The 26303-nt window shown below is 42.5% G+C and overlaps 1 protein-coding gene across 1 annotated transcript; it reads left to right on the top strand.

Annotated features, from left to right (window-relative positions):
• Positions 1-1439: 1439 nt before the first annotated feature.
• On the top strand, positions 1440-25763 carry LOC131701764 (rabankyrin-5). The gene is made up of 25 exons (XM_059001599.1): positions 1440-1674; positions 8744-8936; positions 9387-9505; positions 9625-9760; positions 10190-10313; positions 10681-10830; positions 11356-11521; positions 12004-12208; positions 12711-12779; positions 13747-13946; positions 14558-14655; positions 14753-14975; positions 15222-15320; positions 15833-15986; positions 16376-16544; positions 17251-17369; positions 17841-17997; positions 18398-18598; positions 19038-19214; positions 19640-19787; positions 20809-20899; positions 21931-22055; positions 22559-22705; positions 22808-22898; positions 23468-25763. The coding sequence occupies exons 1-25, from the start codon at positions 1665-1667 to the stop codon at positions 23598-23600; spliced, it is 3504 nt and encodes a 1167-aa protein (XP_058857582.1). The 5' UTR covers positions 1440-1664; the 3' UTR covers positions 23601-25763.
• The last annotated feature ends 540 nt before the right edge of the window (positions 25764-26303 follow it).

The raw sequence follows: 26303 nt of genomic DNA, 5'->3' as shown, positions 1-26303 counted from the left end.
TTCCAGTCCTTTGGGGTCTGTAACAGGTTTTTTTCTTTTTATATGTGCCCTCCAGTACTCGGATATCCTGTGACTTCGGAATAACTGTAGTTCCAGACTATTCTATGTGTACAGTAGACCGGTTGAAACAAAAAACAAGACTGTCCCCAAGAAAGTTGAAATCTTTCCCCTCTGAAATGTATGATATTTATGTAACATTTACTGTTAAATGTTTTAAGATCCCACTATAAAATACTTCTATAACCCTACTCCCCATCTTTCCTTTTAACTTTAGTAGTACAGATGCCTGGGCTCAATCGTGCTGGACGATAGGTTATTACTGTTATGTGTTTTTCCAAGATCTCATCCACTGTGTGTCATCCAGATCAAACAAAGCACTGTTTAATATGACAATAGCATTCATGAAACCCACAGCCTGGTACAACATACTTTATGAAACCGAACATTTCCAATTTTAACCAGCATTGGCACTGCCAAGCCACAGATGTCTGCAGTGTATCTGTAAAGTATTTGATCCAGATGAGGCAGTTGGTTTTTTACACAAAAAAAAAATCATTGGCGCCTAAACGTTAACTTCACCTGCCCCCATTAAATGTGTGAATGCGTTCCTGCAGCATTACAGATTGCGTGTTCAAGCAACGTTTTATAATTACTTTTTATGGCCAAGAATTCATATATTCATTATGCTGCTATTTTTAAAATGGTAGGGTGCACAGCACACACATCACTTTAATAATGCGCTACATGGATTACAAAGTTGTCGATTCTAGTGGAGTCATCTAGTGGTGGGATAGGACACTTGATAAACACTTTGCTCAGGCAGGAGAATGTGGTGTGTGGATTCAGTTACAATTTAGAATTCATTACGTCTAATAGGTCGGATCTGTATGTAAGGTGATCTCTTCACAGTAAAGGACACAGAAAAGTATGACAATAGTGGAATAGTTCATTTTAAAGTGCGTGAAATGAAAATGAAGGAAAAAGTTCAGTGCTTGAAAAACAAGAAAACACAGGGACTAGAAACCAAACATGAAATATAAGGATAAGAAACAGGATAAAAGTGATATTAAAAGTTGTGCTTCAACCATGTCCAATTTCATGTTTAAAAAAATAATAATAATTGTAACGACATATACCACCAGGGGGCACAATAATCCACGCCTTCCACTGCTGTGTGCACAAACTGAGAGAAGTCTCTTGTTTTGTCAAACCCATGAAGACAGTATGTCGGAAAGCTGAAGTCTCTTTTGAGTATAGAGCACTATTCCTGAATGATGTTGTCTCAAAAAACTATTCTTCAAAACATGCTTTTTTAATTTATTTTTCATCTAAAACTGAAAATAAAATACAGTAGTGTTGTAACAATGCACAACAGGGATGAATTCCATTTGTGATTTATTTTTTATTTTTAATACAATGAAACATATCCCGCTGACGAATGACAATGTGCATCAATGATGGTGATTGCTGTCTGAAGCAAAATACAGCTCGAGAAAGTGAGGACGAATTTGTATTGCTGCCAAGCTGTGGGTGTTGTCAGCCTCCGCTATCTGGCAGTCAGCGCCGCCCTACCTCTCCCTGTACCTCGCCTCGCCTCACAGTCCCCGCTGCTCCACTGCAGCTCCCGCTCTCGCGATAGTGATAGTGAACATCCTGGACCCAACATGGCTGAAGGTACAGTAGACGTTTCCTTGGAAATTCACACCCTTCTGTTTTCTGCACCGCCGTTGCGAACGATATTCTTTTAAGGGAGTGTGTAAAGCTCCACCTATAAAATCGACAGTTTGTGCGTGTGTGTGTTTTTAAGGGACTCGAGTTGGGCATTGTCGGGTCTATTATTTTCGTGTTTAGGGGGCTGGGTGGTGAGGGAATTACAGATTTGTGCTTTTTCTGGTAGCGGAATAACGAACATATTGCAAATTATTTAATGCAAATGAGGCGTGGTATATCTTTCGTAATGTCGCCTTCAAAGATATTATGTTTAAACAACAAAACAACGGGGGGGGGGGGGGGGGGGGTGTTTAAATTAAAGTTATATTGATTCACAATGGGAGTATTTCTGACGTTGTGAATGGGTATAAATACACCCACTGTTATTTAAAGCATATGTTTTGCGTATGCGTAGGTTGTGGTGGTGTTTTTTTGTTTTTTTTTTAAACTCTGTCGTTGTCAAATGCAGAAGTTCATTATAAGGAGAATTCTACTTCCAAACCGGTTCGGTTAAGTCGTGATGTTGCGCAGGGTCTCAATTAACCGCAGAGTAAACCGGTTCAATGGCCTGGAATGCCCTCGGTATATATTAATGATGCGCTCCATTTTTTCTCCCCAGGTTTTACTTATGATTGTAGTCGTGCTACACATTGAATGTTAGTGGGATGGGGCGTGCTTGTAAAACAGTCAGCTGATGACACATTGACAGTGAAAGTAGCGAGAGTTTGGGAATAAATGGTCACATTCTTTAAAAGTATTCTTGGGCAAATAACTTTATTTACATTTATTTGTATAAATTGTAGCGAAAATAAATGTTTATGAGGGCCATTGGCAGGTTTCATAGTACTGATCTTGTTATTTTAGGTATGGGGTTTGGGAAACTAGTGCCCAGTGCAGGAAATGTTTGGCAAGCTAGAGTTAACTTGTTGGCACTTGTGAACTGTTGTGCTGTAGTCTAAGCAGCAATGAAGAGTAACATGGGATAACTGTCTTTGTTTTACCATAAGGCTGTGTAGAGATTGCACCTGGTTAAGTTGAGAAAACAACTCTTGGTTTCCTGTTTTATCCCAGTTTGCGCTGATCTTAGTCAGCTGCACTTGTGCAACAGTGTCCCTAAATATATAAGTAGCCACACAGTTGCTGTATACTACATGGATGTTCATCTGGTTACACTTGAACAGGGGTGGAAATAAGACTCCCATTGCATAGCAATTTAATCCATTCCTGGTTTTACTGTGAGTTTAGTAAAACACACCTGGGCTTGTAACCTGTACACTGATGCTGATCAAACATGTAGTAAAACATGGATGAAACTGCTATGCAATAGGAGTCTGGTTTCCTTCCCTGCTTGCACTGGTGTAACTTAGGAGTGTCTGTCATGTGACCTGAGTGATGTTCCCGTCACTCTTGTGTTTTTCTTGTCAACTGTTGTTCTGAGGAAGGTGTTCAGTTTTGTATGCATGTTGGGGGAGAACTAAGTTCAAACCTTCTGTTAAACTACAGCTATGGCCAAAAGTTTAGCATCACCTAAACGTTTCATATAATCAGATAAACTACAAAATGATATTGTAAAAGTCTACTGGAAGCCATAATAGTAGTACAGTATTTCAGGTTAGATTTTGAAATTTTTCAATTTGTCAGTTTTTCGTTAAGTATATGGAAAAGCGGTATGTAATTCAATATGTTAACGTAACATTATTCAGCAGGTTTCATTCAACTTCATGAAGCAAAAATAGTTCATTTTATAGGGTGATGCAAAACATTTGGCCATAGCTGTATCATGCCCATAACTAAAAAACACTCAATGGTGGTACACGGTATATGTTACAATACAAAGAAGTTGTTATAAGCCTTTCTCAATGTATTGAAGACTTACATGTATTGAATAAATTACATTTTTTAGCATCTTGTTTTTACATATTTAAGAAAGTTGTTTACCAGGAGCAAGATAATGGAGGTCGGGGAACAGCATTTTAAACATTGAAAAAAGCCTGTTCGTTTCAGTCAGCGTTTATTTTCACTATGCTGTGGATTTTCTGGTTTCCTGCTGTGTATAAAAAGCTGCAGGTCTTTGCTGAGTAACTGCTGCTTCAACATTTACTGTATATAGAAAATGAAACTCTTAGACCAGCCAAGGAAAGGGAAACAAGGAAATCTGTCTCGACCACGTGCAAATCAAAGCTTTATTTTTTTTTTTTGCTAACTGGGCAGAGCTGAGTGTCCCATATTCCAGTTTTTGAAGGCTTGCTTTTATTAGAAGTCAGGAAATATGTCACCAAGACCAGATCTGCCAGTATTGTGTTTGATTTTTGCACCTTTTATTGAATAGGCATCTCAGTGCCGCTGCTTTATTTCTGTATTTTATGTCTGTTTGTTTTTTCATAGCTGCAATCTCAATAGTCACTGTACACTGGAACAGTGTTTTTTTTTAATTTGGTTATTTGTTCCCCTTTTGAATGATTTAAAGTCATTGCTTTTGGAGGACATCCACATTTTTATTGGAATGGGGAAATTCTAAAAGCAAAATGATGGTCCGCTAATTGTATTCTAATTCAATGAAGACTCAATTATTATTATTATTATTATTATTATTATTATTATTATTATTATTATTATTATTTATTTCTTAGCAGACGCCCTTATCCAGGGCGACTTACAATCGTAAGCAAATACATTTCAAGTGTTACAGTACAAGTAATACAATAAGAGCAAGATAAATACAATGACTTTGGTTCAAGCAAGTACAAGTGTGACAAAATACAATTCAATAATACAGCAGATAACAGTGACAGTGATAGTTACATCAAGATATGATTAAATACAAAATACTACAGATTAAACACTTGGCAAATTACAGTACTCTGAAGTACAGGATTAAATGCAGTAAAATAGGGGGCAAATAAGAGCAAATAAAGCGCATTTAAGGAAGGGTGATAGTGTCCCAGGGGAAAAAGAGAGGAGTTCTACAGGTGCTGTCTGAAGAGGTGAGTCTTAAGGAGGCGCCGGAATGTGGTCAGGGACTAGGCAGTCCTGACATCTGTAGGAAGGTCATTCCACCACTGCGGAGCAAGGGTGGAGAAGGAGCGGGCTCTGGAGGCAGGGGAGCGTAGCGGAGGTAGAGCCAGTCTTCTAGTGCAGGCAGAGCGGAGAGGTCGAGTGGGGGTGTAGGGAGAGATGAGGGTCTGGAGGTAGCTGGGTGCAGTCTGGTCAAGGCATCTGTAGGCTAGTACAAGAGTCTTGAACTGGATGCGAGCGGTGATCGGTAGCCAGTGGAGTGAGTGGAGTAGTGGAGTTGCGTGGGAGAAGCGAGGCAGAGAGAACACCAGGCGGGCAGCGGAGTTCTGGATGAGCTGGAGCGGACGGGTGGCAGACATAGGGAGGCCAGCCAGGAGGGAGTTGCAGTAGTCTAGGCGGGAGAGTACCAAGGCCTGGACCAGGAGCTGGGTGGTGTAGTTGGTGAGGAAGGGTCGGATTCTTCGGATGTTGCTCAGGAAGAATCGGCAAGTGCGTGCCAGAGTGGAGATGTGCTGGGAATAAGAGAGGCAGGGGTCCAGGGTGACTCTGAGGTTCTTAGCAGAGGAAGAGGGAGAGAGTGTGGTAGATTCCAGAGGAACAGAGATAGACAGATCAGAGGAGGAGGGGGAGGAGGAGGGAAAGAAAAGGAGGTCAGATTTAGAGAGGTTGAGTTTGAGGTGATGTGAGTGCATCCAGGAGGAAATAGCAGACAGACAGGTAGAGATACGGGAGGAGATGGTGGAGTCAGAGGTGGGGAAGGAGAGGAAATTCTGAGCATCATCAGCATAGAAATGGTATGAGAAAGAATAGGATGCGATGAGGGGGCCCAGGGAGCGGGTGTAGAGAGAGAACAGGAGAGGACCCAAGACTGACCCTTGGGGGACTCCTGTTAAGAGAGGGTGAGGTGTGGAGGTTGCTCCACGCCAGGTTACCTGGTAAGTGCGGTTGGAGAGGTAGGAGGAGAACCAGGCCAGAGCAGTGCCAGAGATCCCCAGGTCAGCGAGAGATGATAGTAGAATAGAGTGATTAACAGTGTCAAAGGAAGCAGAGAGGTCGAGGAGAATTAGGACAGAGGAGAGAGAGGCAGCTCGGGCAGACTTAAGTGAGTTGGTGACAGACAGGAGGGCGGTTCCAGTGGAGTGAGCAGAGCGGAAGCCAGATTGGAGAGGGTCGAGCAGAGAGTGGTTGGACAGGAAAGCAGAGAGCTGGCGGTGTACAGTCCGCTCAAGGGTTTTGGAGAGGAAGGGTAGGAGGGAGACAGGACGGTAGCTCTGGAGGGAGGGGAGTGATAGAGGCTTTTTTGAAGGCAGAGGGAAAGAGACCAGAAAGTAGAGAGGTGTTGAAGGGAAGTAGAGCAGGAGCAGCAGCTTGAAAGAGGTGAGTGGGGAGGGGGTCCAGGGCACACGTGGTGGGTTTGTGACCCTGGAGCAGGGAGGAGAGGTCAGAGTCTGAGAGGGGCAAGAAGGTGGAGAAGGAGGGTGAGTTAGTAGGGGATGCAGTGGGTGTAGGGGTTGGAGCAGGAGGGGGTGCGGGGGAGGGAGAGGTGTTAAAGAGTTTGCGGATATCTGAGATTTTAGAAGAGAAGAAGGAGGCAAAGTCGTCAGGGGAGATAGAGGAGGGAGGAGGAGGGGGGAGGAGAAGGTAGAGAATAGTTTACTTGGGTTGTTAGTGGAGGCTTGGATTACAGATTGGAAATAAGTACATTTAGCAGAGGAGAGAGTAGAGGAGAGGAGTGCGGTAAAGGTCTAGGGCAGCAGGGAGTTTGGTTCTCTTCCATTTCTTTTCAGCAGATTGCAGTGTGATTCTTGCCGAGCGGAGCGCAGAGGAGAGTCAGGGATGGGGAGGGGAGAGGCGAGCAGGTCGGGAGGTGAGGGGACAGAGGGAGTCGAGGGAGGAAGCAGAAGCATGTTTTTCCTTTTACAAACAAATACATTTATAAACAGATGGAGACCCCAAATGATGGGCAAGAATAGACTACAACTGCCACTGTAGTTCTTTGAAATACCAGGAAAACAATTTGTACCATATTACAGTTAAAAAAAAAAAAAAACTCCTCTGTACAGTAGAATGTGTGTTATTTGACTTCATTTATGCATTGATTTCCTCTGCATGATGTCTTTTTGAAAGTTATTTATAAATGGAGGCTGTGTGGTCCATTGGTTAAAGAAAGGGGCTTGTAACCAGGAGGTTCTCGGTTCAAATCCCACCTCAGCCATTGACTCATTGTGTGACCCTGAGCAAGTCACTTAACCTCCTTGTGCTCCGTCCTTCGGGTGAGACGTAGTTGTAAGTGACTCTGCAGCTGATGCATAGTTCACACACCCTAGTCTCTGTAAGTCGCCTTGGATAAAGGCGTCTGCTAAATAAACTAAAAAAATAAAAAATAAAAAAATCCTGTTAAGAGCAAATATGAAAGTATTTTGTGCCACAGAATACATTTCTAGCAGTCCAGCTCAAGAGTGCAAGAGGGGACTCTAGGGGTGCGATATTTAAAACAGCACAGCAATAGCAAGCGGTGACTATGGTACTAAGAGCAAACAAGGGGTTGAAAGTGGATTTTAAATAGCTGACCACTTCCCTGTAGAGTGGATTGCAGGCTCGGTCCTTCAGGCTGTAGCGGTGCAGACGTTTTGGAGTGATTTCAAATGGAAAGTGACGAGTGGGTGTTCTTGTGTGCAGCTTGTACTGCGTTCTTTGTGTGGGGTACGGATATACAGAGATTAGATGTTCTGTTTACATGACTTTTCTATGTGCATTCATTAAACTAGTGCCTTCAAAAAAAAAAGATTAATTGTCTTCCTGGTGGATGATAATATGAGCTTGGCTTAGAATGGTTCCAGATGATGTATGTTTTTGGGCTACATATAGTCTGAGGTCTAGTACTAAGACCCTGAGGACCCCAGTTCTGATTTGCTGATTAGTGATGAGTCACTATGCCTTGGTCACATCCTGTAAACTTGTAAAGGTAAATAAATGAACTAAGTTACATATTAATGATGTCTGGGGTGTTTAAGAAACATGACACTTTTTAAACAAGGTCCATTACATCTTGTATGATACTATAAGCCCTATAAGAATGAATGGTTTCACCAGTTGTCTTCTCATTTCATTCAAAGCGGTCATGTGGTTACAAAACTGAGCTGTCAACCAACCAAAGCCCTGGCTACCAGTATAATTCCAAATAACACATCACTGTAAAAAATATTTTAAAAAACACACAGTTTGGCAGGAAACATGTAATTTAAACATGAGGATCTCTCTTTGTTAAAGAAAGTTATCAGTTTACTTGCCTTATTTGCAGGAAATCTGTTACTGTTTCACTTCCTGGGTCGTTCCACCTCAGCAGTGTCTTCGAGGTGCAAGCATGGTACTGGCTGCAAAGCATGTTGGCAAATGACAGGAAAGAAAGTGTTGAGGATTGGAGATAGTTCCACTGTCCAGGTTAATGGTCAAGGACTGCCAGGACAGCCTTGCAAACAGAGACTTCTTTAATCGAGTGCAATAGCAGATGTTTTAAAAGGAAAATACAATTTTGCTTCAACATGTGTGCTGCAACAACACTGCACATTTCAGACATGTAGAGAACTGATGTGCAAGATTTATGGTATTATTGTATTAGCGGCAACCACTTTAAGGACATACTGTACACCAGGGCTTCCCAACTGAGCTCTCTGTTACTTAACTAAACCCTTAATTGAACTAATCATTTGCTTAATCAGACCCTTGTAATTGTTCTCAGCTCCTAAAAAGTTGTAGATTAAGTCACTTATAAAATGTTATAGTTAACTTGAAATCTCCAACTGTTTAATAAAAAATGTAAAAGGTCTAATTAAGCTAATTGTTAATTCAACTAAGGTTTCAGTAGGAACAAAAACCAGAAGACACTGGGGTCCTGAGGACTGGGTTCGGGAAGCCCTGCTGTACATGTTTGTGAACAGCATGCAACAAACGCTCCGTTACCAGTGCCCTGTGTGCTTCCATGCAAGCTTACAGCCGGGTTGTTCTTGTCGCTCTGCAGAGGAGGTGGCCAAGCTGCAGAAGCACCTGGCTCTGCTGCGGCAGGAGTACGTGAAGATGCAGCAGAAGCTGGTGGAGACAGAGAGGAAGTGTGCCATGCTGGCAGTGCAGGCCAAACAGGAGAGCGCCAGCGAGTCCTTCATCAGCCGCCTGCTCGCCATCGTGGCAGATCTGTACCAGCAGGACCAGTACAGGTAAGAGCACACCAAGGCTGCCTCCAGTACCTGGATTACCATTCACTTTGAGAGCCATACAAATGAATGGCTTCTTACATCTGAGGCTGGATTTCAATACAGAGGTGTGTGTGTTTAGTGCTGGCATTGTCTGTTTCTTGAATTTCTGCTGTTGCTGCTAATTTGAATGAACAATGTAGAATCGGGGTACCTGGCACCACATAAACAAATTGCATTCTGGTGTGTAGAGTAACACAAAGTCACGGGAGGGCGTGCTTTTGAATCAAAGCAGTCTTGTGACAAAGAAAGCGCACTCAAAAATACAGCTTTCATTTTCACCTCAAACTTAAAGCTTCTGGTTTATTGGTCACAATGAGAAGTGATTCATGTTGTGTTATGTTTTCTGTGATGCTACAATATCTCTCTCTCTCTCATTTCCCTGTTCTTCCTTTCTTTCTTTCTTTTTGTCAGTGACTTGAAGGTTAAGGTGGGGGATGAACAGCTCAGCGCTCACAAGTTTGTGCTGGCAGCACACACTGAGAGCTGGAGCCTGGCTAATCTGGCAGCCACCACAGAACTAGACCTATCAGGTGAAGCACCATGCGCTTTTATATCACATTTATACAGCACCTGTATCGTTAACAATGCAAAGCACATTTCATCCTCGCTCAGTGTAACTGTATTCCTCGCTCTCTTTCTGTGATACTAGATGCCAAGCCGGAGGTTGCCATGGCGATGCTGCGCTGGGTGTACACAGACGACTTGGAGCTGAAGGAAGATGATGTGTTCCTGACTGATCTCATGAAGCTGGCCAATCGCTTTCAGCTGCAGCTCCTCCGGGAAAGGTGAGCTCCACTAGGGGCACTGTCTTTTTTTTTTTTTTTAACTTTGCTGTACCGAGCAATGCTAATTGATTGGTCAATTGAACTAAAGTGCTGCATTGGCTACTGTGGGCTATAGTGTAATTGATGCTTTAAAAAAACACGCCACCCACATGAAGGCAAATAATGGTGAAGCATTAAAATGGGTTTAAGGGTGGCCAGCTTTTGTACTGTGAACACGTCACCTACCCTGGAACCATGTTCTTCATCACAGGGGGTTCCTGTATCGTCACAATGGTCCAGATATATTTTAAAAGTACATCCTGTAGTTCATCATGTATCATTTTCAGTGAAGGTTTAGTTCTTGGTGCACTTCATTTTTATTTGTGAACACTGTGATTTATTTGTTTGTTTCTGTCTTCGTGACTGTAATGAAATGCCCCTTGTTGGCAGGTGTGAGAAGGGGGTGATGTCGCTGGTCAATGTCCGGAACTGCATTCGCTTCTACCAGACAGCCGAGGAGCTCTGTGCCAGCACTCTGCTGAATTACTGTGCTGAGATCATCGCCAGTCACTGGGTATGTAGCCTGACTCGGCATGAGAGCGGAGAACAAAAAAAACAAAACACTTACCCGACATGTGGCAAGATAGAACACAAGGGTCAGTTAAAGGTGTAGGACCCAATATATTTAAAAAAAACATTTTGAACGTGCTTCAAGTCAGGTACCATTTGACAGGTGCAACATGCTGTGAAGTATAGGGTGTCAATTCTAACTATTAAATGGAATGGTACTAAATTTAGAAATTAAAAAAAAAAAAACTCAATACATTAAATGTCATTTCATGATGATTTTGTTTTGTATTTCTTAAACTATTGCGTGTGAAGAATTGCAAACAGCAGCTAATACTGCAGGACTCTCTTCACCCTCTCTCTTCCCTCGACAGGACGACCTTCGCAAGGATGATTTCAGCAGCATGAGTGCCCAGCTGCTGTACAAGATGATCAAATCCAAGACGGAATTCCCCCTGCACAAAGCTATCAAAGTGGAGAGGGAAGATGTGGTGTTCCTCTACCTCATTGAGATGGATTCCCAGGTATGAGACCAGTGCTGCGTCATCTAGGATGGGAGCATTGGGGGTTCAGAATACCAACAATTAGCTTAGCGGGTGGTGACCAGTGTAGTCATTGGTGTCAAAAAGCAATTCTTGGTACTGTAATTGTGAGAGAGAAATATCATGTCCCTGGTGGTATTGTCCCAAGTGCCCTTAATCCTTTGCAGATGTCCCATTATAATTCCGATCAAATGAGTTCGATGACGTAATTGCAGACAACGCTGTGACAAGTGTGTTATTTTTTCTTCTTCAAATTAGCATAAAGTCAAGTCATGTCAGTTGGACCTCAAAAGGGTAAAATTTTTACAGTTTACAGAGTTAAGCAATAAGTACTGAAAATGCTCATGAAAGAGAAGTAAACTAGAGAGTAGCAAGGAACAAGTCTAGCTTATAACTCTAGAAAAAAAACATGGAGAAATTAACTGTTTCTTTTAGTATTTCTAAATTTACCACTAGTGAGTATTTTCCTAGCTTTTAACAGAGTATCCCCCCCCCACCACTGTCTAGTTACCTGGGAAATTGAACGAACTGGACAGCAATGGAGATCTAGCCCTGGACCTGGCTCTCTCGCGCCGGCTGGACAGCATCGCCTCCACCCTCGTCAATAGCAAAGCTGATGTGGACATGGTTGACCAGCACGGCTGTAGTCTGCTTCACAGGGCTATCCAGAGAGGTAAGAAGGCCTAACAGCACCTGCGGAATTTGCAGTTATTTTCTGAGCTCCAATCTCACGCTTACAACAAGAATAAAATACAGTTTGATATTCAAGGTAACTGTTGAGTTCTTTAACAACAGTCTCACCCATGACTATAAAACACTTGTTTAGAAATACTAAACTTAATAAATTCAATGAAGTTTTTTGAACGTTTTCAGTTTAGTATTTATAAATTAAACTACAGTCTCTTACAGTGCCATGAAAATCCAACGTTAATTAATTCAGGAGACATTCAGACTTCTGTTCGGAACTGATTTTGTTAGGGTTCTTTTGGTATTACTTCATATCTTTAAATAACTCACGAGTGAAAGCTCTCGGTATCGGGTCCCTGTATCTAAAGCAGGGAGATTTCTTCAGAGGCATCGCAGAAATCCACTACACAATAGTCATGTCTCGGAGACTGAAGTACCCTCTTCCTCTTTGTTCACGTGCTGTTCCAGGGGATGAGTTTGCCTCCACGTTCCTGATCCGCCACTCTGCCCAGGTGAACGCAGCGACCGTGCCCGCTGTGGAGACCCCCCTGCACCTCGTCTGCTCCTACAGCCCCAAGAAGCACTCCAGCGAGGTGATGGCAGGCGTGGCCCGCATCTCAGAGGCCCTGCTGAAGGCCGGCGCCAACCCCAACATGCAGGACAGCAAAGGGAGGTGAGTACCCAGCCAGCGAGCCAGGCACTGCAGGGGCAGAGCTTAGAGCACAGGCATTGCACAGGTGTCCCTGGAGCTCCTTTTACATGTTCTGCTGGCAGCAGTGTGAATGCCTTACACCATTCCAATCGTAACTGAATGTTTTTCTGGAGGTTGGGAGGGGTGGTCTGTCCTGATACGTATATGTTTTATCATCAAAAAGTGAGATTGCCACTAGTCTGAAATTGAGACTTGTCCAATGTAACAAATGTTATCTTTTCATGACATTTTAATTGCTTCTGTAATAATCTTTAACCTTAACGCTGGAAGGAAGTCAGGATACCAGCCTACTAACATGATCATGATTTGTGAAATAGCCAAATACTTTGTCAACAATGGAAATCAAACCATTCTATACAGTGGGCGTGAAGGAGTTCAGTCATGTTATTTAGGTTTTATTAATTGAATAATATTTTATCTTTTTTTTGTATGGTTTTGACCTTGTGTTTCTCTTCTTCCACAGGACACCTCTACATGCAGCAGTGGTTTCAGGAAATGATCCTGTGTTTAACCAGCTACTGCAGTGCAAACAGTAAGTGCAGCAGATTAGCTACAACAGTCCTTTCTTCATGGGGAGTGGGGGTCAGGCGCTGCTGAGAGGGCAGTAGTGGTGTAATCTGCACTGAATAGTATTGATCAAAACCAGGAGCAACGGAGTTAAGTGTTAACAACGCGCCAGAGCCAAAAACCATTGATTTATCAGGTGCAGTGTACAGCTAATGGTTTATCAGATGCAGTATACAGCTAATGGTTCATCAGGTGCAGTATACAGCTAATGGTTTTAGACTTTTGGCTCGCATGGAAAGCAGAATCAATGCTTGTCTAAGTAATGACAAATTCGGTCTGACTGGCTTTTCCTAAAATTCAACTAAGTGACCTGTTGCACAAACACCACTCTTGTTTTAAGGCCAACTTATGTTATGAGGCTAGCTCTAGCCGCTCGATAGTTATAGACCTTTTAAGTGATGGAGACAATTAGTTGTGATGACAATGAAATTTAAGTCTGACATGTGTAGTGTATGTATAATACTGTACTTTTAGCAGGTGGTGGATAAAGGTCATGCTTTTTTGTTTGTGTTTCAAGTCATGAAAAATATTATTTGTGATGATTCCATTGTTTGGCGACAAATGCCACTAATGCCGGTTAGTGATATGTCAGGTCGTTGCCTAAGTAAAACATGAATTAGCTAATCTCCTGCAGCCTTCAGAAATGCTTCAGTTGCCAGTTTCAGTGCAAACCAGCTGTGACATTTTTTCAATGTTTAATATAATGTTTTTTGGCCACGTTTAACAAAATGTAACTCATTAAGCTCCTGGAAAAGAGAAGTCACGAAAGGGATTTTGAAAGTCCTGAATTTTGATGGTCAGTGAAAGCTTATGAACCATTTTGCGGTGGGTAGAAGCATCCTCATTGAACCTGGAACCATCTGACCAGGACATGTGACCCCATCCCAATAGAAGAGGAGTCCAGCATTGATTATTGCGGATCTTCTTTCCAGGCTGGATCTGGAGCTGAAGGACCAGGAGGGGAGCACAGCGCTGTGGCTGACCCTGCAGTACATCACTGTCTCCTCGGACCAGTCTGTGAACCCCTTCCATGACGCCCCGGTGGAGAACGGCACCTCCTTCGATGAGAACAGCTTTGCAGCCAGGCTGATCCAGAGAGGCAGCAACCCAGACGCTCCAGACACCTCCACAGGTAAAACAGTGCCGTGGTGGAAAGAGCTTGGGGGTCTTGCGCTGGAGCAAAGTTTAGCTTAGAAAGTGCAAAGGTAGTCTTAGTGTAGCTGCTCCTTCCTGGTATACCGTTACAGTAATCCCAGCCCCTGGCCAGTAACTATAAGTAATGAATACTCAATGTTCTGTGTCACTTTAAAGCTGGGGATACTAAAATATATGTGTATTTTTTTCTTTTTTTAATTTTAAAGCAAAACTAAGAAAAAAAAAATAGTATTAAAAAAATATTTTCTTTGTTTTATTAACATTATTACTGGCTACTTGTGTGTGTGCTGAGAATCTTTAGTTTCACTTGTTTAAGTTAATTCAGGAAATGTAAATATCTCATACAATACTGTAGATGCTGCTACATCCTGGTACCTTTGCTGTAGGTCACATGGTCTGAATGCAGAAATTGGAATGAGATTAAACACATGAAGTGACTGAGTACCAGGAAACTTTTCATCTTTATAGTGTTGTACTTAAGATACCTGCAGGCGTAAAATGTAATAAATGAACCAACATTTTGGAAAAAAGGGGACCAGCTCCTTGTGATTTGATTCCATGTGTTTTTGTTCTGATGCTTTGTTTCAGGAAACTGCCTCCTGCAAAGAGCAGCCGTGGCAGGGAACGAGGCTGCCACCCTCTTCCTAGCCACACACGGGGCGAAGGTCAACCACACCAACAACTGGGTATGTTTCTACCAGAGCAACTGGACTTGGCTTAACAATTACATTGATTGCTATTACTGTGTTCAACTGACGTTCATTCTCTGCTTGCTTTTGTAAGGGTGAGACCCCTCTCCACACGGCTTGTCGAATTGGGCTGGCGAACCTCACAGCAGAGTTACTGCAGCAGGGGGCCAACCCCAACCTCCAGACCGAGCAGCCACTGCCGGGGGACAGCGGGGCGTCTCCGGAGCAAGGGCAGGGCGTCTACCTGCAGAGCCCACTGCACATGGCCATTGTTTACAACCACCCCGACGTCGTGTCCGTCATACTGGAACAAAAAGGTCAGGGCTGCTGCTGGTTAACATTAAACCAGTGTGCAAAGACAGACACATTCATATGGGTATTCTGTAAACCCTGTCCTACCCAAGCCAGCTCTTGGAGCTGCATCTACTGATACCATTTGTTAAGAAATCCTGGAACAGCTAAGATGTATGGGCTTGCATGTGCTTATCAGTATTGTTACAGGTGAAACACAAACTTAGCAATAACTTTAAAACTTCTAATGGATTTTGTTTCTCCTTTTGCAGCTAATGCACTTCATGCCACTAATAACCTGCAGATAATCCCAGACTTCAGTCTGAAAGACTCCATGGACCAGACTGTCTTGGGCCTTGCACTTTGGACAGGTAGGGAAACGGAGACCTCAGTGGATTCTTCTTCACCTCTTTATTTCAGTCCAGTACTTGCTGTTTCAGGAGTGAACTGTTACAGATGAAGAAATGCAGATGATAAAATCAATATTTAAAAATGTCACCCATGGTGGCTCACCTGGTAAAAGCACAGCTGCGTGGTGTGCAGGGTGAGCCATACAGCCAGGGGAGAACCGGTGGGAGTGTCGCGTTGGTGACTCAATTTCTCTATCGGCTTGTATTGCAATGAAACAGGCAGCTGAAGAACACATTTCTAAAGCAGTAGTGAAAAACTTTTTCAGAATCGTTTTAGCCTCTATCTAACACTTTGGAGCAATCGTCTACTTTTCCAAGTAACTACCACACTACAAGTTAAAAACATACGACACCTGACCACCAGCTGATTAATGCTATTCCAAGTAAATAAGTGCAATATTGGTAATTTTATAATGTGTGTAACTGAAATTCACAGTATAGAAAATTAACTTTCCTTATTTTTTTCTTTTAAGGGATGCACACAATTGCAGCTCAGCTGCTCGGCTCTGGCGCTTCCATCAATGACACCATGTCTAATGGACACACTCTGCTGCACATGGCTATCCAGAGGCAGGACAGCAAGAGTGCCCTCTTCCTGCTGGAGCACCAGGCTGACATCAATGTCAGGTGAGTCCCGGGACGGCAGGACGCACCGGAGAGGAAGGGTGCAGTGTTTCGTGTAGACACTATTTCAAGTAGGGGTGTTTTAATATCCTTTAATAATATACACACTGAAACTTCCAAGTACAATGCAGAATTCAGATTTACAACTGAAGTAACCAACAATCAATTCATCTTTAATCTAATATGATAAGATATAAGAATGAACAGAAGGGAATAGATTTAGGATTACCTACTGGAAACACAACCTTTTCATCATTGCTAATTTAAAGTAAATTAAGATTTTACACAGGCTATATAGCTTAAAATGCTCATTTTTAATGTAACAAAATCAGCTGTGAATCAGTAAAGTATCCCATGTAAAGCATCGGCTGTTCCTGCGTCTGCGCTCACAGGACCCGTGATAGGGAGACGGCCCTGCAGCTGGCCATCAGTAACCAGCTCCCCCTAGTGGTGGATGCGATCTGTACACGGGGAGCTGACATGTCTGTGCTGGATGAGAAAGGGAACCCTCCCCTCTGGCTAGCTCTGGAGAACGGGCTGGAGGACATTGCATCTACTCTGGTAAGGGAGGAAGCGTGCTGAGAGGTGGCAAACCTTCATAAAGTCAAATAAAACCTGCTGAACAATGTTAACATATTGAATTATATACCGCTTTGTAGTTTTCCATATACTTTATTATTATTATTATTATTATTATTTATTTCTTAGCTGACGCCCTTATCCAGGGCGACTTACAATTGTTACAAGATATCACATTATTTTTACATACAATTACCCATTTATACAGTTGGGTTTTTTTTTTTTTTTTTACTGGAGCAATCTAGGTAAAGTACCTTGCTCAAGGGTACAGCAGCAGTGTCCCCACCGGGATTTGAACCCACGACCCTCCGGTCAAGAGTCCAGAGCCCTAACCACTACTCCACACTGCTGCCCTTAATGAAAAACCTTAATGAAAAACTGACAGATAACATTTAATTATATATAATGAGAGAGAAGTAAAATTCCTGAAATTGGGGGATGAGCAAGATAAACCTACCTTGGTTCACTAAAATATATATTTTAATTCTTTTTACTAGAACAAGCTGTTGAGTGTACTTTTAATTGTGTGTGTTTTACATAAAGGTATAATTATTAACCTATTTTTTCAATTGTTAAAAAAAAAAATCTGCCGTAGTTAATGTGCAGCCACTATAAAAAATCCCCCCATAGCCTGGGGAGAAAGCTTTCAGTATAAACCCATAGGTTGTATAAATGTCTTCTCTATAAGGTGAGGCATGGCTGTGACGCCACCTGCTGGAGTCCTGGCCCTGGTGGGTGTCTGCAGACTCTCTTGCACCGAGCCATTGATGAAAACAATGAGAGCATGGCCTGCTTCCTCATTCGCAGGTAAAAAGCGCCAACTAAGGGTTTCAAATCCATCTGCTTACCTCTTATTAGCACAAGCAACGTTGTCACTGCCCCCCTTTTTCTTCCCTCAATATCCGTACCATTTCCAAGGCACTTCAGCAGTTGCAGCACTTGCTTTTTAAGGATTTGATCCTAGTCAATTTGTCATGCATCTTACCCCATCAGCACTGTGGGTTCGGTGTTATGTTTCATATCAGTGATAGAAATAGCTAGGACCAAATCAATTGAGATCTTCCGTTTACTGTGAACCAGCTAGATTTTATTATATATATATATATATATATATATATATATATATATATATATATATAATAAAACCTGTGTGCCTCTTTTTGGAGAATAAAATTGTGCCACCACTGCAAAGCATACATCCTGCTTTTGAGATTGTGAGTTGCTGTGTTTAACTAAGCAGACCTGTTTGTAACCCATGCTGCTGTTGCACCTGCTCAGTGGCTGTGATGTGAACAGCCCCAGGAAGCCGGGTCCCAATGGAGAGGGGGATGAGGAGGCCCATGATGGGCAGACCCCGCTGCACCTGGCTGGGAGCTGGGGCCTGGAGGAGGTGGTGCAGTGCCTCCTGGAGTTCGGAGCCAACGTCAATGCACAGGTGAGCCGTCTCAACAGGGGAGCCACCTCCAGCACACCCCGTAATTTCAATTGAAAATGTGGAGCAGTAGTTATTTTCCCCTAACACGTTGATAATTACTTTCCAGCGCCAAGTAACTATACAGAAAGACTACCCCAGAATAAGTAAATAGTTTGAGAGCCGTACTAAAAAATAAATACAAATGTATATGTTGTACTAGTGTACTAAATTAGTCTGCTGTTTCTTTCCCAGACCTTCATACAGGGATGCTGAGATGAGAGTTAAATAACAATGTGCTTTTTATAGTATGAATACATCTTGCACGCCTGTATATGATATACTGTACACTAACAGGAAAAAAATATCCTTTTTGTTGCAAAGCACTGGATGTAATTGTGATGGTCGTGGTTTATCTCTGTAGGATGCTGAAGGCAGAGCCCCAGTCCATGTTGCCATTAGCAACCAGCACAATGTGATCATCCAGCTCCTGATCTCTCACCCGGATATCAAGCTCAGCGTGCGGGACCGGCAGGGAATGACTCCCTTCGCCTGCGCCATGACCTTCAAGAACAACAAGGCTGCTGAGGCCATTCTCAAGCGAGAGGCTGGAGCGGCAGAGCAGGTACTGGAATCCAGGGGCTCCCGGCCCCTATGGTACGAGACATCCTGACTCAGGGTCCCCACCCACACATGGGAAGTGTTGTCCTTACAAGCATGCCCTTTATTGCTGTATGATGGTTTATACTGTTATCACGGGCATTGGAAATCAGTATTTTATGATAGAGCTGATGTCAAGGGTAGTACATGCTCTTCATGTAACCACAAGCAGAGTCTTTTCATGTAAATAAATTGATCCCCCCTAGCCTGGGGAACATTGCTGTGTCAGGATCGTATGGGGAAACCATCACACAGCCCACAGCTTGGGAACCACTGCTGTAAACCATTGTAGAGTCGTAAACCTTATGCATTCACTGGTGTATAGAGCATGGGTATAATCTAAATGGCAACCTATAGACAAAGTTCCAGACAGGGTAGTAAATGATTGGTTGATCTTTCCGCAGGTGGACAATAAGGGGCGGAACTTCCTCCACGTGGCGGTGCAGAACTCGGACATCGAGAGTGTGCTTTTCCTGATCAGCGTCCAGGCCAACGTGAACTCCCGAGTGCAGGACGCTGCAAAGCAGACCCCCCTCCACCTGGCAGTGCAGGCTGGCTCGGAGATCATCGTCAGAAACCTGGTAGGGCCTGATTGCGACATACTGAGGGGAGGAGTGGGGTTCAGTCAGACAGGAGGAGCACCATCCAAGGATTTTCAAAGTACATTAGAATATCGAGATTTCTATACAACTATGGCCAAAGGTTTTGCATCACCTAGAATTTTAGGATTGAGACATAATTTTAAAAAAAAAACAGTAATTCATGTTAGATTTCAAAATGCCACATTTTTCAATTGTGACATCAGCAGGTTTCATTACATTTTATAAAGCAAAATGTGTTAATTTTATAGGGAGATGCAAAACTTTTGGCCATAGCTGTAGATTAGTTGAGGTGATTGAGATTGGAGGATAAGCACTTTACTTTTCTGTCCTAGTAGAGGGTAGACATTCAAGCATAAATTCTGAGACTGGATCGCGGTGCAGTTAGTTCCTGTCTTCTGTTGCAGCTCCTGGCCGGTGCCAAGGTGACCGAGTTGACGAAGCACCGGCAGACAGCACTACACCTGGCAGCCCAGCAGGACCTGCCCACCATCTGCTCCGTGCTGCTGGAGAACGCAGTCGACTTCGCAGCGGTGGACGAGAACGGAAACAACGGTACGAACGCTTGTGACATTACAGCTGCCTGGAAACGGGTCGGCAGTATTCACTACCAAATCTAACCGTCCAAACATTCTTAGTGTTAACAGGATAGTGAGAGATATCCCTTTATTTCTGTAAACTTCCAACTACACACTTTTTTTAAAATCGCAGTTCAATCATATTTAAGTTGATCAAATGTAAGTACTGTGTTTTATTTCAACAGAAATATGTGAATTATAGGCTCCCGAGTGGCGCATCCGGTAAAGGCGCTCCGCGTGGAGTGCAGGATGCACCCTATAGCCTGGATGTCACCGGTTCGAGTCCAGGCTATTCCACAGCCGACCGTGGACGGGAGCTCCCAGGTGGCGGCGCACAATTGGCCGAGCACCGCCCGGGGGGGGTGGGTTTAGGTCGGCCAGGGTGTCCTCGGCTCACTGCGCGTCAGCGACCCCTGTAGTCTCGCCAGGCGCCTCCAGGCTTGCCTGTAAGCTGCCCAGAGCTGCATTGTCCTCCGACGCTGTAGCTCTGAAGTGGCTGCATGGTGGGCCTGCAGTGTGTAAAAGAAGCAGTTGGCTGACGACACACGCTTCGGAGGACAGCATGTGTGGAGTAGTGGTTATAGCTCTGGACTCTTGACCGGAGGGTCGTGGGTTCAATCCCGGGGGGGGGGACACTGCTGCTGTACCCTTGAGCAAGGTACTTTACCTAGATTGCTCCAGTAAAAATCCTACTGTATAAATGGGTAATTATATGTAAAAATAATGTGATATCTTGTAACAATTGTAAGTTGCCCTGGATAAGGGTGTCTGCTAAGAAATAAATAATAATAATAATAGTGTGTTTGTCTTCGCCGCTCCTGAGTCAGCGCAGGGGTGGTAGCAGTGAGAAAATGATAAAAAAAATTGGCAACTACTACATTTAAAAAAAAAAAGAGAAATATGTGAATTATTACTGTTAAAAAATATAATGATAAAAAAAAAAAAAAAAAAAATCCTTAACTATCATAAATTGAGTGGACTGTATTTTCTCGGTTCAGCCCTGCACCTGGCAGTGATGCACGGCCGTCTGAACAACGTGAGGGCACTCCTGACTGAGTCCAACATCAACGCGGAGGCTTTCAATCTCAGGTACGCTCTTAAAGGGACTCCATAATGTCTGTGCTGTTATTAAGCAGTGAGACCCAAAGAGGAAGGCTTTACTGTCTGGTAAGGCTCGGGCATTACACATAACGAGAAGAACTTTAACAGATGGTAAAGCCCTCTTCTGAAGGCTCGATTGTAATAAAGACTAACACATGCAGTTTTTCTGGTTGTTTTTTTTTTGTGGTTTTATGCAGCACTAGTTTTTGTTGGTAATGAATACAAACTTTTCCCTCAATATTCTATGAGTAATTCGGTTTGCTCAGAATTCCATATGTGGTCTGGAAGCCTTTAGGCTTCAGTGTCCCAGTGATGAACGATGTTGCATCGTGGGTATTTCCAAGAACCTAAATAATAACTTGGTACTAAAAAAAAATCTTCAGATCAGGTACCTGGTACACAAATGTGAACATGGTTTTATCTACCTCTTGTAAATGTAAAACATATAAAAGAATGAAAGTACCGGTACTTGTACGGTACACACATTAAATTAATTTTTGTTTGCTTTGATCGTTCACTGTAAACTAAAAGAAAACATACAAATACTAATTAAGTATTGTACCCATGGTCCTTAAAGATAAACACTTAGAAAAGACATGTAGTTTTAATATGTTATGTTATTTGGATGTTTGCTTCTGTGAAAACTTGTGGCTCTTGTAACGAGAGAATGACTTGTTGGATTCATTTGAAAATGTGTATATGGCTTCATGGTTGGGAAATGCAGATTGTTAATAAAAAAAGGTTCCCCAAAACCTTCAAAAACACAGCTGAAACATCCTTCTAGTTTTCAAATAAAAACAATGTAATTGTTTTAAATGTCTAATATTAAAAAATGGTGTTATACTGGTGTAATTGCTATACTGCAAATACAGTAGTTTGTTTGTTTGTTTCACTGCCATGTGCAGCGCGCAGCCCTCATACAAACTGTCTTGACAGTGTAGAAATTCCACCACTGCATGATTTCTGATAGCAGTACGGAGCCTGTGATTTTTCTGATTTGGAAGCGTGTTCCGCTGCAGGGGTCAGTCGCCGATGCACATCCTGGGACAGTATGGGAAGGAGAATGCAGCTGCCATATTCGAGCTGTTCCTGGAGTGCATGCAGGAGTACCCCCTGGATAAACCAGACAACGAGGGGAACACAGGTACAGGGACACTGATGCCTACTTGCTTTACACTATGCTAGCAGGATTACCTCGACTAGATGGGAACAGCTCCTTAGTGTTATTCAATGAGACTATGAGGTCTAAGCAATCCAATCAGGAGACGTGAATGTGCTGGGAAACGCTTACAGTAGTGATTTTAAGGTTCGGTTTTGTTTTCCTGCTCTTACTAAAAGGTTTTTAAATGACCTATTTTAAAGTGGTTTCTTCCTTAATAGGCCCATGTTGAAGCTACAGTCGTTAGCAGATAACAAAAACACCTTTGGTTGTGAACTAAAAAGCAAACCGCATTTTAATCTTTATTTATTTAATGACTCAAACCAGTACCAAATATTTATTTTAAATCTGCACATGCCTCTCAGTACTGCTGTTTGTTGGATAATGATGTTAATAAGTTTCATGGATGCTTTTATTAGTGCTAGTTTCCTGTAAGGCGGCTCCTCTATGTATTGGCTGCTCACTGCCTCTTGCCTCATCTCTCGCAGTGCTCTTGCTGGCGTACATGAAAGGAAACGCTAACCTGTGCCGTGCCATTGTGAGGGCCGGGGCTCGACTCGGCATCAACAATAACCAGGGAATCAACATCTTCAACTACCAGGTGGCCACCAAGCAGCTGCTGTTCAGGCTCCTGGGTAAGAGGACTCTGGCAGGCTAGTGCTGCTGGAATCAGTTGCGGTGGTGGGTGATCAGTCCTTTGTGCAGGAATGCTTGATTTCTTCTGTTTCTCTTGGTAGATATGCTGTCTAAAGAACCCCCATGGTGTGACGGGTCCTACTGTTATGAGTGTCTCGCAAAGTTTGGAGTTACCACAAGGAAACATCACTGGTAAGTGTTTCTCCCTCAGTAGTGGTGTGACCCAGCTTCCATAGGAATGAGCCACAGCTGTGAGCCTCTTCAAAACTGACACACATTTACATAGACTGATAGGCCATATAACAAGACCTCAAACCTGTATTGAAGTCATTATTCAGAAGTCCGATAGAGACGATTCCAAAATGTCGTGTGTGTTGTAGACATTAAGGTTTCAGTGAGTATGCCCGTCATGTTGGGGTAGTCTCTATGTTCTTTCTGGTTTAGCAAACACAGTTTCATTTATGTATCTTTACCGCAATGGACCAGTTCACAAGCTAGTCAATGTGCAAGGTAAACCCATGCATATTTGCAATATAAAATGTAACCTACCCTTGTTATACTGGACATTTGATGTAAATGGGGTACAATTTATAATAAGATGGACTTCATTTCTTTTCATTTTCATCATCACCATTTTCCCCTTTCAGTACAGTAATAATTCATTTATCTCGCCCAATATATATATATACAGAAGATGTTGAAGATGTTCTGGTTTTACAGTGGTTAACATGCAGGTTCTTTCTCCCTGGTTTCTCCCTCAGCCGGCACTGCGGTCGCCTGCTGTGTCACAAGTGCTCCGTGAAGGAGATTCCCATCATCAAGTTCGATCTGAACAAGCCGGTGCGGGTGTGTGACATCTGCTTCGACGTGCTGACCCTGGGAGGGGTGTCGTAATGCCGGCCCCTTCGCAGCCAGGCCAGGAGCACTTCCAACATCCTTCCAACACCCAGGCCAAAACTAGGACCACATTTCAATGCTATTCCAGTCTAGACTTTATAATTAGACTCAATTATAAATGTGTTAGCGGACTTCCAGTAGAATTGAAATAGCGATTAATTCATTAGAAGACAAAAACAGGGCCCTTGGAAGCCCAGAACAGGGTTGTGGGGGTGGGGTTAATTGGCACCTGATCTTATTAATTAACAGTAATTAGCAATCATGTAATCTAAAAATAATCGTAACCCTGGTGTCATGATCTAACTAAAGCCTTAAAGCATTCCTGATGACGACACTTGGGTAACTCTCTCCAATACAAATCTGTAATTCCATTGAGGAGCTGATTTCCTAGACTGTAGAATCAAAAACTGTGAGTGCCGGTGGCTGCTGGTCTGCTTTAATAATTTACACAAGAAGTAGCTGCCGATGCAAGGGAATGGGAATGTTTAAGCTACTGGTTTAGAGATCCTTACCTTACTGTGTGTGTTTTTATAAGGTATTCTGCTCATTGCTTACACATGTATAAGATCTATGTTAATTAGTCTACACCAATTTGGGATGTGGCTTGCCCTGTGTACCCATGTAACTGTTTTAATTGCCAAAATTATGAATAACTATGGTTACAAAACTTTCTTTCCACTGCTAACTATAGGTGTTTCAGGCAAATTCATGGTTCAGCATGGTACTTACAAAAGGGATTTTAAAGCCAAGTTGCCTTTTTACAAGGGGTTTTACAGGTTTTAAGGAGAGACACAGATATGCCAGGGGAAAATGACCCTGGGGAAGAGGATGTCATGGTTTACACCTTGCGTTACAGAGAGTGCCACTGAGTGCATTTCTGATCACATTGAGCACCTATAAGCTTGCTGTGACTGTGCCCATTGCACTGCATGGTTCCAGCCATACCACCCTCTTCTACGTGGTCTACTGGAGCCAAGTTGTTTAAATGTGGATCTGTTTCCCTTGGCATATCCAGGAACAAGTCATGCGAGTTAAATGACTTACTTTTGCAGTAATACTACTATAATAATTATACAATTAACTTGGCTGACATAGGAAAATGTGTCCGTTTCTGTTTGGTCTTTTTCTAGCCTGATCGTCCTGTAAAACTTTGTTTTCCAAATTGTGTCCAACTTGGCTGAAGTTACTGTCGTAGCAGGGACCGTGTTTTATAGGTAGCATGCACTCTTCTATTGTACAAAGCCTGCTGTTATCTGGTACCACTGCACAGAGCTGTTCTAAGCTTAAGTACAAGAGACTCTCTCTGCTCAGTGCTGGTGGAAGAGTGTTTCCCCTACAGCAATTATAAGAGTTGTAATATCTATGGAGAATGGGCTTCAGATTTTAGTTACAGCATGACCCTATACAGCTAACTTTAATCTACTGACGGTATATTGTGTAAACTGTTCTGGATTTCTCACTTATAGAACTAATTAACAAGGGCACTTTAGTAATTAAGGATATGACACCAGGTGCTCTGTAGATTGTTTTATGGGAAGGGGGGGGGGGGGGGGGGGGTAGGGGGGTGTCAGCACTAGATATTGTTAAATTGTACAGATAAATGTAAAATATTTTTTCGACCACTACAGCTGTTTTGTACTTTTAATGCAGTTTGTGTTGATTTTTTTCTTCTTTTTTTTTTGCCACTGTGACAAACCTTAATCTTGCTTCTGTTGATCTTTTATGCACATTATAAAGCCTGTTGCTTCCTTTAAAAGGCATAAGGGATACGATATTTGAAATGTAGCTTCCTTGTTGATGGAACCCATAACTTTACATAAAGAAAGATAAAAAAATAACTGTTCCTAGTCCTTTTGTTATAGGTTAAAAAAAACAAAAGAAAAGGTGTATGACAGCTACACACAGTAATTCAAATCTAATACAATCCAGCTGGGAAACGGACACAGTTTACATTGCAGTACTAATATGTAAATGCATTGTCTGGTCTTTTGATGTTTCTGATACTCTCCCAACTATTTATTCACAAAATCCTTAAGCTTTAAGTTGGCTTTTGACTATTGGAGTCTGCTGTCCAGTATGTGGATCACACACACAGACACACACTCATTTCAGTACTTTTGTGTATGATGGTCTAAATAAATGTGATGTTTGCTAAACTTGCATTAGCTGATGAGCAGATTAGTGTTTAAGGAGTTCAGTTGTTTGTTTTATTTGTTATGTTTTATTTTTCTATCATTTCCCCTTGGCTTCAGACACTTTGGCGATAGTGAATTGATAACATTTTACCAATGAACACCAGTCAAAAAAAAAAAGGGTTGGGCGGATTGAAACGTGAGAAACAGAAACCACTTCCACTGCACATGGCTGACTAGAAACTTGACAAACATTCATTATTTTATTTCATTATTACTACCGTATTTTATTTTTTGCTGATGAGCACATTAGTGTTTAAGGAGCTCACATGTTTTTATTTATTTATTTATCATTTCACCCCCTGGCTTCAAACACCTTGGCAATAGTGGACAGACAGCATTTTGCTTATGAACAACAGTCAAATAAACGTTCTGAGTAATTTGTAGTTCCACAGAAGGTTAATATATTTGATGGCGTTGGTATTAAGATCTACTATTTAGATAATAGACCCCATTGTTTTGATTTTGGGGGCTTTTAGGTACATTAGCTAGAAACATGGATACTGTA

Source organism: Acipenser ruthenus, chromosome 26 (assembly GCF_902713425.1).
Source record: "Acipenser ruthenus chromosome 26, fAciRut3.2 maternal haplotype, whole genome shotgun sequence".
Classification (NCBI taxonomy): Eukaryota; Metazoa; Chordata; class Actinopteri; order Acipenseriformes; family Acipenseridae; genus Acipenser; species Acipenser ruthenus.
The sequence above is the reverse complement of the archived record's forward strand: the minus strand, read 5'-3'. Positions and strand labels throughout refer to the sequence as shown.

Excerpts from the sequence above, each read along its gene's own strand:
- LOC131701764 (XM_059001599.1), top strand. Across the intron at positions 12,209-12,710 it reads ATGCAGGACAGCAAAGGGAG|GACACCTCTACATGCAGCAG; the intron begins GTGAGTACCCAG and ends CTTCTTCCACAG. Across the intron at positions 13,947-14,557 it reads CGCTCCAGACACCTCCACAG|GAAACTGCCTCCTGCAAAGA; the intron begins GTAAAACAGTGC and ends GCTTTGTTTCAG.